Here is a 14,115-nt window from a genome sequence, read left to right on the forward strand (position 1 = left end):
AGGCATACGCATATATTACTTATTGCAACTACGGACACAGGTAAAATGAGAAATAAATATTAGGACTATTAACAAACATGCCTGAACTAATATAAATCTAAACCAAGAATAAAAGTAAATTTAATAAATCCTATATCAGCTTCGGCGTCAAAGTTGTGTAGTTTTTACAAAGATTTACAGAATATAATTTTTAGACAACGTGTATACACGATCAAAGGAAAGTGTTAGTATTTCCTACGCTTTACTGTTCAGTATCAGCGCTGATTTACGGTGTCTTAATTCCATTTTACGACGCATATGAATACTCACACGCTGAGCCGCCGATGTGTGGAACTGATTGTAATTGCACAGAGGATAATAAAGTGTTTTGATGTTACACTTCCCTGTGTCATTTAAGCCTATTTGTATCACCTTTTCTCTACAAAGAGACAGATTTTTTAACCGTACATATGGATCGGATTTATGTAAGTTATTATATATTGATATGAAGCAGAGCAAAAGAATAAAGATGAAATAATCAAACGAAAGAAGATACAGGATACTTTACACTCAGAAATGTGAAAATTACTCTTTTAAAGAGATACGTCATCCATGAACAACCCGTACATATCTGAGTCCGTTGTAGTATGTTTAAAATCTGTAAGCTGATGTATCTACATCTATAAATTAATCTTAGGCGAGAGGTGAAGCGTGTTTATAAATTTTAGAAGTTTCTTTTTGTTCCATTTTTATTTTAGAGCGTCTGAATTTCTATAGACTAGCTTAGAACAGGTAATTCTAGGGAATGAAAGCGTTTCTGAAACGGGATAGAAATTCATCACATACATATGCCTGAATGTGCATAGACACACTGATAAATATTTTAGTCTTATGAATACAGTAATTCTGTTGGCAATAACAGGACATCAGGTGTAAATGAAACTGCGAGTGTGTGAAAGTGAGTCTAGTGGGAAATGTTAAACCTTGATTCAATGTTAAATTTAGCAACGATATATTATTTTATGACTTATTGAAGGTTTTAGTTTAAATGTCTGTCTGAGTAACAAATTGCTAAATTAAGACATACTGCTTTCGGAACGAAAACGGTTCTATTTAAATTGTAGACTAACGATGTATGGCAGTAGTGAATAATATTAACGGTTAATTCTTGATTTGGTTCATTTTCGGAACAATTATTAAAGACATGGTTAAATTAAAATTCTGGAGTACTGTACATTTTTACGTTTGTCTTAAAATAGCTTGTACCGAGACTACGGGTATTGAAATGTCGCTATACACTCTTCACACAAATAATTTGCTACAGGTAAGAGAGCAAAATATTTTCCACGGCCCTTATGTTCTTACGTCTATTCTGAATTTACCACAACGACTTTAATAAACTTGCACACATTACTTAATATCGTATCACTTTACAAAATTACAGGGCAACGCATAAAACTGTGGTAATATTCTTATACTTCTAAATTATTATGGCAGTCCAGTTAGTATTGTTGGCAGTAAGCAGTTAAACCGAATGTCTTTTCCCGGCTTCTGGCAGAACTGCTGTACAAAAGATAAGCTGATTTCATAGTTTTTCTGGAGCAATACTTGTCTCGTGTACGGAAATTTTGTAGCGCTTGGTGGTTAGTCATGAAATTCTAACCAGGTGCCGGCAAATGACACATGCATTCAATGCACATATATATGCCAGTCACCGTTACAATCATTAATATTTCTGGACTAATGCAAATTGAACATGAGTCTGATATAAGTAAAATCAATTTAAAATTCGCATCCCATCCTTATGTTCCTACTGTTCGCTGTCACAATCTCGGTAAAGAAGACGTGGCGAACAAAATGACGCCAAGAGAATATCGGAGGCAGGTGGAATGTTCCTTTCTGGACATTTACGGGCATGCAGACTGTAACATCATTGGCCGCCCATACGCGTGACGTCGCGGAGGAGAGAGAACTTAGACGCTTCATCTTAATCTTGCACGAACAAACCTCCTTCTACGTGTGTGTAAATTACTCACACACACACACAGAACCAACAACCCATCCATCCTCCTTTCTTCTCATTTTTCTTCTTCTCTTTCGCCATATTGCCGGACCTCAGCATTTCGGTCAACTTCATAGATTTTTCTTTTCCCTACTGTGATTCTTCTCCCATCTTCAATTCCTTCTGCCCTCCCCCACCGTCGTACAATTCTTCACTGAAGACGGGTTGAAATGAACGTATTCCTGTTTTCGGAACAAATTGAATGGGCATTAATTTTCGCTTGAAATTTACGTCCCGTTACCAAACGTTGTGCACAGCTACAGATTGGACACGGTAATTGGTTTCAACAAAGAAGTCGACATTATATTAAAAGGGTGTTACATTGATCAGACCTAAGCTTAGGTATTTATGTAATAATGTTCAGTGTACTATTGAAGTCGTTTAAAAAAACATTGTATCTGTAAGTACGTTACAGAACAATGTTTAGTCGATAGTCGACATTAACACAATTTTTAGAAATTCAGTTAAACGTTAACTAAATTTCAATGAATTCTTTCTTCTTCGAAAACTTTCGAGCAGGAGAACACAGCGGTAACATTTTCTAGACTTGTATACCGGAAGTGTCCAGCTCGAATCTCAACCGGGCCACCCTATTTAACTATTACTGTTGCTTACCTCAGCTTGGTCATTCGTATAGTTAAATACAGAATTGCGTAACTGAGCTTTGTTCTGCGTTATGACTGGCTCATGTTCTGGCAGTTGAATAGCTGATGCTACCGCATGCTGTCGTGGTGGGTTTCACGTTAAATGGAACACCGTAGGAGCTTCATAACAATTTCCATAGCTCAACACTGAGTTAGTTCTCTGCTCTGATTGAAGGAATTTAGTGCCACTGCATAATTTCAATTACACAGAATAATGCACTAAATCTTTAATTTATTACTTCTTTTGTGGATACTAATATAATTAACGGGTGAGTATGGTAGTTGAATCTTTTATGTTTAACTGAAATAGGTAAGCAATTATATAAAACTTTCCCGAATATCAGCGTTCACTACCGATTTTAACATGTCACGAAAAAAAAATCACGAATCAAATATTGTATTAAACTCAATATAATCTGAATCAGAAAAAGCTCAGAGTCTTTATATAATGTCTGATTTAAAACGTAGTTATTTGCGTAGCATTTCCGTCAACACACACTCATGCACGGTAATATAAAATAAAACTAGTGACAGTGTTTTATTCAAGTAAACATTTTAATGACGGAACTTATAACAATTCTCTGCTGTACACTCCTAATCTCCAATTGGTAGAGCAATACCCGCGTTACTTGTTAATCGACTCTGCTAAGTGGCCTGCAAACGCTACATCGTACGGATTTCAACCAGACATGTTGCTCTCTCGTGGTAGAATTGGACGTCAGTAATATGGGACCACTTCGTTGCTCTTGTGGCAAGGAAAGACACTTTGCCTCAAGCAGATCAGGGTTGAAGACCGTGCCCATCAATGCGGGATTTGTGGTGTAAATATAGGTTGGACAGAAACTTTTTATCATTGTCTCACGTTTCTCGTTTGTAAAACTCTGCCATTATCTCCATAGTTCAGTGTTTGCATTAAGGATTATTGGCATTGTCTAAACTCAGCAGATAATAGAACTACAGCATTATTAAAACACGAAACAAATTATGACATTGTTCACACACATTGAATCACCGCTTGAGTATAATTCTCAGTCTGCATTTTCTCAGAAAAATGAATAAAACTATTACTATTTCTAAACACTATAAAATGGGATTTAAATCAAGGCATCAGTGGACCAGTATTCGTTTTGTGTAACCATTCTTATTCTGACCATAAGCAAAGTAAAGGCAAAGAGACATCTTTTAAAAACAGCAGAGTCATTTCTGAACTTTGGAGCTTTTACAGACTCTGATATAGTTTGCTTTTTCCAATACGTAGTGTACGCATCTACAGGGTGATTCAAAAGGTTAGGACCAAACTGAAGGAGCGTATGGAGGGACTCAGAGAGAACAAATTTCGAATATCAATCCATGTCCTCCAAAGTTATCCTGAGTCAGTCGATGCCATTGAAGGTAGGGAAGTCTGATAACATACCGCTGAAATAATTTGGTTTTTAAGATTGCTAATGTAATCTTTGTACATTAATAAAAAACAAAATTAAGCTAGTAGGAGAAGAGCAAAGTAAGATTGTTTCAGCGGTATGTTATCAGACTTAACTACCTTCAATGGCCTCGCCTGACTAAGGATAAGTTCGGAGGACATGGATTCCTATTCAATAGTTGTTCTCTCTGAGTCCCTCTATACGCTCCTTCAGTTTGGCCCTAACCTTTTGAATCACCCTGTATATATAATAACTACGTGAAAAAGATAAATAAGTCACGTTCCTGAGAGCCATAATTCCGCTTATCATCACTGACACCAAAATTCTCAGTTGTCATAAGCGTAAACAATTGGTGAAAACATATTTATAAGCCTTTTGAGAATCGAAGGATTGTTAGTTCCATGTGGTTTCTTATCATGGCGACTGGCACTTCATCTTCAAATTCACTACGAGCACTATCACTGTTATTTATTTAATGTTTAACGCCACATAAGAACCCAAATATACACAAATTTATTCACTTTGAAGAATAGAAACGTAATACACAAAGTTAAATGTTACCTCATACTGCTCAATATCGGTACTGCAAAGCAAACCACATGTCCTGCTGGTCATCATCTTTAAGGTAGTCGCGTAATCAAGATTTCAAACTCATGTAAATGGACCAAATTTTTTTCCACATTATTTGCAGGAGGAATGTAAGATCTTCGGGTCACTTCGTGACAAACGAACCTATGTGGGTTTGGTGCGAAAGCGCTGATGAATCTATGGCTCATCGTAAAGTGGCAATGGCTCCACTGAACGAGTTCTTCCGTGTTTTTCTTCAATTGTAGTGTCCTTTTAGGTTCAGTTATAAAATTACTCTCTCTTTCTGGACTTGAAATTCGTACCAGTCCCAAATTAGCGATTAAGGATAATTAAAGAAAGAAGCATAGAGAAACTATGTATTGTATTTTAAATATTACATTTGATAATGTAAAGTATTTATTGAAATTCAACAAGGAGTATTTTCTATCATTACTTCATTCGTTACCCAATTTTTTATTTCGTTTATTATTTGTTAATCCCTGTCTCTTTTTATCCACTCTCCCACACTCAACCCGCCCCTTTTAAATTAAAACAATGCAAACTACCAGTCACTACGACATTTAACAGTCTTCATCATACATATTAGAAGGATATCACATCTAAAAGCTGCCTAGTAGTTGCAGCTCAATACGTTATAAATATGTTTAAATAATTCAAAAGTGATTTAATAAATGATAATAAACACGAGAGATATTTTACTGCACTCAGAGCTATGATTTCAGATGAAAAATGAGTTCAAGGTCGTTGAAAATTATCTGTGTCATTAATTTTGCACAAAATAATTAACTTACTAAAATTGACTTTTAACATTTTATAAATGAGCAATTCAATTATACAAACTCGACCAATAAATTTTAACTTTACAGCTACTGGATACGGTGTATTGTCACTGGGAAATAATTAGAGATCATTCGGTTTACCAATTCATTTTTATTTGTATTCGGGCTCTAGATATTAAAGAGAATGCCAAAAAATAGGAAGCCTTTGTGGTAGGTGTGAAAATGAACGAGAGATTTCTCTGTTGACTGTTAATGGAAATGATAGATAACCCACTGTAATGTTATCGAATGCATTCTGTCGGATTTATAAAAAACAACAAATGAATCGGTTTTATTGCAACTGTCACATTCCCTCTTTTCAGACTTCATCCACAGTTTCCATTACCGGATACAGCTTACGTTGATTTTCAGAATGAGGGACTGGCTAAAGCTTTGTGTTCTTTGTTCAAAGTGTTGGAACGAAATTAAACGTATATTTAGGCAGTACAAAGAAAACAAACATAATCCATAATCTGTCGAACACAAAGTGGACGGGTTTTTACTCCTCCGTTCGAAGGAAAGAAGCTGGAGGCAATTCTGGGAATCTGCAAGCTTGGCCTGTTGTTAATAACATTTATGTTACCTTACCCCTTCATCGCCATGATAACCCCGCTTCCCTTATACTCTCTAGTGAGTGAGTGTGTGTGTAGTGCCATATAGCTCCGCGCATTATCGGCTGGTTTTCCAGATAAGCGGCTTCCAGCGTCCGACGGCGTGAACGCCCTCACCCCTCGATCTCTTCACCGGGAACACATACATAAAGTACAACCTCAACCTCCAGCAGGCACAGTACTACAACCCTAGGATCCATGCGTTAAGCCCTCAGGAATAGAACGTTATGTGCTCTACAAACTTGTTCCCTGCTCCTCCAGATTTGTGGACATCAAAACTCTTCTGCTACTATTGAAGATACGTGTCATACTACCGTAAACAATTTTAGATACTAATCTAATTGATTATCACATACGTCCTGCTTATGATCTGCTCAGAAGTCAAAAAGGCATTTATTTGATGTGCACTCAACATAAAGAATGCGTACGAGTGTCAACGGAGCGAACACAGCCAACAGTATGATATGCGATCGGTTACTATCTGCTTTTCCGTGTTCTTGCATAACGGAAACAGAAATGAACCAAGCCAAAATTACTACTGTGGAACGCAGATGTCAAGTAAACTGATACTGACATCTATAAACGATTTACGATTACAATTTATTTCTTAAACCCTTGTGTACTAAAATGGAGAGAGGAAAATAACGATGTTCTATTCCATATTTTATGAAAAAGTGGTGTCCAGTTTATTTCAAGTCACGATTATATAAATGCTAACCCTACATAGAACTGGTGATGATATTATAAATTTAAATTAAAAACATTTATTTTTAAAAACAAAATACGAGCCATAAATTTATTCAGTTTATTCAGAATATGATCCAATCTCGCTTGTTTGACGAATATTTTCTATTCTCATTTCAATACTTAAAGCTTTCGTACAAATCCTAAATCTGCCACAGAACCAACGCATGTGAAGAAGAAAGAATAAACCCTCGAATAAAGTTATAAGAATTTATTTCCCTTAACATTAGTGGAGGTAATGAAGAGTGTAGCTTTCAATTACGCAGTACTGATTTCGTGGCACTTGACAGTAAACTAGATGATCCGATAATGAATATTGTAAAAACAGAAATAAAGCTCACCCTATTCTCCTCGAACACGTATATCACCATAAATCTGTGTGCTTGGAAACCAAAATCCTGCTGTAACGAACGGTTCAGTCAATAATTTGTTCTAGTCTGTAACACACTTTTGCGTTCACATAAATGTACGAAGACGAATGTCTACTGGGTTGCATTGTATACCCCTGCTGACTGTTGACGATTGAATGTCAGCGGCAGGGTACCTCAACTTCACAGAGTTGAATCAACTGTCTGCAACGGGAATTGACGATTCTAAGATAGGAAGACGGACAAAAGACTACACGAACAATACTGGAAACGCTGAAGATCCAGAGAGGCTGGAAACCTAAAAAAAAAAAAAGGTAAAAGAGCTCAGACTGCAATTACCTTGAACGTTTGAATTAAGAGCTCGATCGGAAAATACTTGGAAGTTTCAAAACATAAAAGTGAGCCTGGGTTAGAATGATAACACTTGCACAACAACTGTGAAATATAAACTATCTTACTGTATTTCTAGCCCCCCGGAAGTGGAGTTTCTTATCGGAAAAAAGACGAGTTACAATTTTTACTGGCAAGAAAATAATGTGTGTGACAACGGACATTGGTATGTTTTTGGGGAAACATAACCTTAAATAAAAAACACGAGAAGCTTATACATTTTGTAGGCTTATTTTACAAATATAGAGCGGAATAAACTATACTAAATGGTAACTAGATTAAATAAAGATAAGATTGAAGATCACGAAAATAAATATAAACATAAATAATGAACGTAAATTATATCTCACAGGGGACCTTGAATTACAGCCCACGAAGGAAAAGTATGTGTCATAAAAAAGGTTAGACTGACCAAATGAAACTTTATTAGAGAAGAAACAGACCAATGGGCTCAATTTTTCAAGTTCATGAAGATGGCAGGGCACACACCGCCTTCTAGAATCGACTACCAGTGGTTTCACTGAATCGTAAATCTTTCATATTTTCAGTATTTTAGACGACCGTATTTCAGTGATTCACAGAATCTAGAAAATGATGCTCTGCGTTATAAATTTCTATCCCAATGGACTTACACTTATTCTTCTTTCACGTCACCTTAAACGTTTTTTTTTTTTCCACCGTCCTTTATTGTCATCACTCAATCAAGTCCCAACTCCCACGAATATCTCCTTTCTGTGCCGCATGCAAATAAAATACATCGCTTCTTGGTTGGTTTTCACTCTGATTCTGCTAGGACTGCGTTCAATACGTCATAATGCTAGCGCCTGTTTATCTGACTTGATTTTTCATGTGTATTTTACCGACTACGTAGTTAGAGGGAAGTGTGGTTTGCAGACTTTGGGCCTGTGTGTTTTTTATTTACAATGTTTCTTTCTTCCACATTTTTGTGTTTGCATTCTTTGTTAAGTCAGAACGAAAAGTGTTGTTGCCTTTCCATATAACCCTTCCCCTTTCACGACCCTCATTTGTTCGTCCTGTTTTTTTCTTTCCTGAATAACGGTTTATTCTCCTTGCATTTCACTATTTTACTGAATATCCACGACATTGAAACATCCGCTCGTGTAATTCTCCGAAAAATAGCTTTCTACTTCCTGTTTCTTTCTACTTTCTTCCTTTGTATTCCCTGCTTAGTCTTGACGACAATAAAAACTCCCATTTCTATGTTCTTCGTTCACCATTGCAGTATTATCCACTTGTGCCCTTTTGCAGTGTTTCTTTGTTCTTTGTAATGAGTGTTGTGTGGAAGAAACCGCAAAGTTGCAGAAACAACTCGCTCCACTTCAGGCTATCCCCGCCGTACAGACCTAGAGGCGTTTAACATACGTTCACGTCCTTTAATGAAGTCTCACGTAGGGGGTAGAAGTAACAAGTGAAATTTCATTTGAAGTCGTCTCGCTTTTGAGCCAAGTGTTACTCCATAAACAGAAAGACAGCGGCCATGATTCTAGGATTAATTTATTCTACTGAATTATTAATTATGTAGAGAAAATCAAAAATCAAATTCTACTTACACACACTACATACCTTTGAGTAATGTTTTTCTTTTGAGGGAGGTATGGTCTCTATAACGATGATATTTCAACTGCTGCGGTTTAAAATGAGTCTATCGATTGGGACAGGAAAGATGATCATGAATTGGATATCTAATGAATAAAAACTTGACGAGATAACAGAATAAAGAGTGTATTTGTAGGACACTCCGAACTGTGAACAGGTGACAGATTTGTAAATGTAGTTTCAAAATGCTGCGTTTATATTTGATTTAGCTGTACTTTACAATCATGACTCTTAACACACCAACCCAGAAATTCCACTACACTTAAAACTGACATAACCTAGACTTTGCTGTTGTAATTTACATAGCGTAAACCATAAGACGTAATGGTTACACAGCCTCGCCTTCACTGTCTGAAATTAGGTGGTGGAATTTCCCTCAGTAAAATGTTAAGTGTTGATGTGGTTGGCAGTAACGTTGGGAAGGCTTCAAGAGCAGGTAATATTATAATGGTTTAAAGCAGTGGTATTCAACCGGGGGTACGCGTACCCCCAGGGTTACGCGAAGCTATCTTAGGGGGTACGTGAAATTTAAAACATATATATATATATTATTTTATGATAAACACTGAATAATCAGTAATGTAATTTATTTAATTTATTTTAGATGTAGATTATATACTATGTATAACTTGAATTATACACCAACAACTTTGGGGGTACAAAGTTGAAGAGAAATTATATCTGGGGGTACGCGAACAAAAAAGGTTGAATACCACTGGTTTAAAGCAAAGTTTGTTGGCATCTTAGTCTGCGTGTAGAGAGACATTTTGAATTCGTGTCCGTTTATGATTATTTAATTAACCATATTTAACAGAGCATGGTAAATAGTGAGCTCCTACACATTTGTCTTGATTTCTCATCGGCCTCTGTTACTGATGTTTGTAAAATTAATTATGTCTCGTTATGTCTCGATAGGTCGTGTGCGGATGGGCGGTACAGCGCTTAAGGCTTAATTAAGTTTGTGTGCACATTTCGGATTGGGGCGAATCGGAAAGGAAAAAAATATAACCACATTGCGAAAACTTACTTATTTAACCTCGTACTACTTACAAATGTTTAACTCTGAAATGCTAATACATACTAAAATTGAAATTTGTTTAGTATGAACCAGTTCCAACCATCGGCATCGGAATGTGTGGTTACTGAGGGAAATTTTGTATTGATTCTATTTACATTCGCATGATACAGTGCGTGATTGCTCTGCTTGCCATATCTTGTTCGAACAATGTTTAGCACAATCTAATATTAACCCCTTCTAGTATCCTTGCATCAGACAAGCTTCATTAAGCACTGAACTGTTCACAGCTGAAATCAATATCAGATCAATAAGTAATTACTGTATAAATAAATGAAACGTCATAATCTCTGACACATGATTCTCAGCCCAGGTTCATACAATGGTTTCTAAATTTAATAACGCTGTCGCAACAATATAGGTCACATAGCGTCCAAACGTCAGGATGACTGTAAATTATGAAGTGGAAAAAATGCAGAAAGCAACTGTCGAAACCTATATTAATGTTCAGTAACACCCCGTTGACCGCTAGGGTATCGTTGCTCGTGAATGGAGTTTTCAGTGAAACTGCTCCCAGCGTGGCCATTAAAACATAGGGGGGCTATGATATATGAATGGTGCTAAGTGACATTTCTTATCCTGAGTGATGCATGACGGCTTTATTTCAATAACACTCTGAGAGAATTGAATAAAACAAATCAGGGAAAGTGAGAGAACGTATTTAACTATAATACAAAGTTTTAGTTCTTTAAAATATTTCACTTATATCACAAAGAAATACGCAGCAAAAAATGAAATTTCATCAATTAAGTAAATTAGTTCAGACGTACACAGCCGAGTTTAATTCAGTTAACACATTTTTGGTGTAACTCTTCATAGTTTTATTTTGTTGTTTGTAGTCAATTCCTTTCAGAGCATGTAGAAAACGCCACACAAGGCATTAAAATTACGAAAACGGCTGTCTTCTAGGAAGCTGTAACGTATACTCTGCAAGATATTGGCCGACGTTTCAGAGGAGCTTACTGCCCCCGTCATCAGGGTCATTCATCTTCCTGATGACGGAGCCAGTAAGCCCCTCTAAAAAGTCGATCAGTATCTGACAGAATGCACGGTGCTACATCCCAGAAGACATAAATTTTCTTTTCGTCACCTTAAAAACTTCAAACCTCCACTAAAATTACAATCCGTACTTGAATTTCAGCCATAAAAATTAAGCTACATTTTCCTAATTTGAAAACTGAGATGATCAACATTGTGTGATCTCTTGGTCTTCCTTGATTTCCTAGGAGTACACAAGAGGTACAACGGAGCATCTGTAACATTCGATTGTTCATTCTAATAAGCTTAAGAGGTTCAATAGCAAATCACATTTAAAACAGGGTCCACACCTTCGCATTCTGCAGTAATGTAACAGTGAATTCTCAGGTGTAGACGATGTTATAGTAACATTAGTTCCTATTCTGTTCGCGGCGCGAAGTTAGATGCTGATTTCCCACTGCGGAGTCCTGGTTCAATCTCGGGTGACTACATGAGATTCGTTGCGGACAAAATGACACTTCCGTACGACTCTCAGAGTTACTAGGACTTATCAAGCAGCTAATTGTGACAATCCCTGCATCTAGATACTTTATCTCTATCCCAGCATTTGGTCTCGTAGTAAAGGCTTGTCCAAACGGTTTATATATCTTCTGCTTTTTTTGGATTCCGAACGCATTATTCAAAATATTAAATGAGCATAAAGTGAAGCTTTCGCAGCGACTGAAGTTGATGAAAGACTCTCGCGTTATAAGCCGTGTCAGATGGCTGAATGGTGAATAAACCATATCTTCTGCCAATGTTTCGAGAGACATCTCTGCTCTGTAGCCGATGGGCGAGCGCACTACAGAGGACCAGTTTCGTTACGCAGTTGCCCTGTGGATGAGAGCACAGATGGCTCTCGAAACGTTGTCAGAAGATATGATTTGCATTAAATGAGTCTTTAAGCAACAGTTATAATACAAATGACAATATTGATGTGTTAATTAATTGGAACAGTCAGTAGACATGGTTACAGAAGTGACAGAACCACCACAAAGTCAGCATGCAAATCACGCGTATCTGATTTAAAGTAACTAACACGAGAGAGTGAAGTCCCATATGTAGTGACTGATTGACACTGATTACTTTAATACCCTTCCCATTTCCTACAAGGCTGGCGCGACAGCGGTTTTGTTAAAGGGGATATTCCGTTGACCTGATCCTGGCCACTTTAATACCGGAGGAAAAGGCCCCCGGTCAGATGGGCCCCAAAGCCGGTCCAAAAGATGAGGTTTGCCATTGCAGAGAATCGAATCCAGATGGTCTAGCCCGTAGTCAGCCACTTTACTGAATAAGCTATCCCAGCTGTCCAGAGAATACAAATACTTTTGATGTTCCGGTAATTATATGTACCACCTGTTGCAACATTTGGTTCTCAAATCAAAAACATATTTATTCTTTAGGAACATTGTTGGCTTGCTGTTTTATGATTTGAACAAATATTATTTAAAAACATGAAGAAAATGTCGGTGTTATTTAAGTAAGCTCGCCTTTTAAAATATTTGAATTTTCGGGTCCAGTAAAGCTATATTTTAGTGTCTCTGTAACTAGCAGTGTATACGAGCCGATTGTTCCATGAATAAAATAATTAATAGAACGCCAAAATATTAACTTATTTTAATAATTAAAATAAATGAGACTATCATCATTGTCATTATACTACAGGAGATGTAGATGTGAGAAAAAATATCCACTCAACACAACCACAAGAATTAAATCTGAACATTTCTGAATATTAACAAAATGTTTCGAATCTTTAAGTTCTGTCATTGCAATTTTTCCTCGTTCAGGCCAAAAAGAGAGATAAAACTCCGATTTTTCGTTTTTGGATGACAAATTCACAAGACCGGAAGAAGCAAAGAGACAGAATCAGTGTCAATGTTACTGATAACGATAACTGTTATGAGGAAAAAGACACATTATTTTATTTTCTTACAGGAAAGACGCTTATTATATTAGATATTGTACACATACATTATTATAAATCTAATTACGCCTTTTGAAAATATAAAGAAATGCCTTAAAACTTCCTTATACATTTACGAAAGACCTGAACTGATATTATTTGCGTAAATATAGAAGAACTCGACCATAATTACAGTATTGTTACAGTTAAATCCAGCCTCTGCTTTTGAGCTAAAACGTCCGCGAAAATACCCTAAGACCCAGAGGATATTTCCTACCATCCATCGGTTGAAAACAATGGCTCAAGATAACTTCGCATTCCTCATCTTTCCTTCACTCCATTCAAAAAACATGGAGTAAAATAAAAACGGGAAAGGCCGACATTATCATCAACTCGTCATATTAAAGAGAATGACACATTCAACGCAAATAGCCATGTAATGACGTCTCCATTCGCTCCGATGGCGCCAGTGAATCTTGCCTTTACATTAGAAGATAATAGAGCGTCATTATCATGACGCCAAGTGGGACAGCCTGAAATTTCCACGTGCTGAAGAGGAAGTTTGAATGCCGTTCGCCAGGCGCAACATTCAGCGCTGTTTATATTTTTCTCGAATCCTGGCAATCAGAAATATTCCTACTCTCCTTTTATCCTCGTTCACGGAAATGATGCGTCTACTACCGTCCCACCCCACCTAACCCCTCTTTTATGTTATGTTAGTTCTAGCTTTTATATGTGGAAGTTTTCACAGCGCGTTCGATAACTGACCTTCCCCCACTATTTTCTGAACCTTGATACTAAATCTTTTGGTCGATTTACACAAACACGCTCTCACAAACATATATACATATGGCCTATATGTTCTATACATGCTA

The 14,115-nt window shown here is 36.8% G+C and overlaps 1 protein-coding gene across 15 annotated transcripts in view; it reads right to left on the reverse strand.

The window, feature by feature from the left end:
- LOC110827981 (E3 ubiquitin-protein ligase sina-like) overlaps positions 1-14,115 on the reverse strand; it is a 635,101-nt gene that overhangs the window by 187,220 nt on the left and 433,766 nt on the right. For 2 of the 15 annotated variants that reach the window (XM_087355369.1, XM_087355371.1), the window contains one exon: positions 270-2,223. The exons of the other annotated variants lie outside the window; for them this stretch is intronic. In XM_087355369.1, the coding sequence (XP_087211495.1) occupies positions 2,132-2,223 (92 nt within the window). In that variant the 3' untranslated portion in view covers positions 270-2,131. Of the gene's footprint in view, positions 1-269; positions 2,224-14,115 lie in introns of those variants that run through there. 15 annotated transcript variants of the gene reach the window in all.

The sequence above is a fragment of the Zootermopsis nevadensis genome, unplaced genomic scaffold (genome assembly GCF_977971745.1).
Source record: "Zootermopsis nevadensis isolate Lab colony 2312 unplaced genomic scaffold, Znev_1.0 Znev_ptg000024l, whole genome shotgun sequence".
NCBI lineage: Eukaryota > Metazoa > Arthropoda > Insecta > Blattodea > Termopsidae > Zootermopsis > Zootermopsis nevadensis.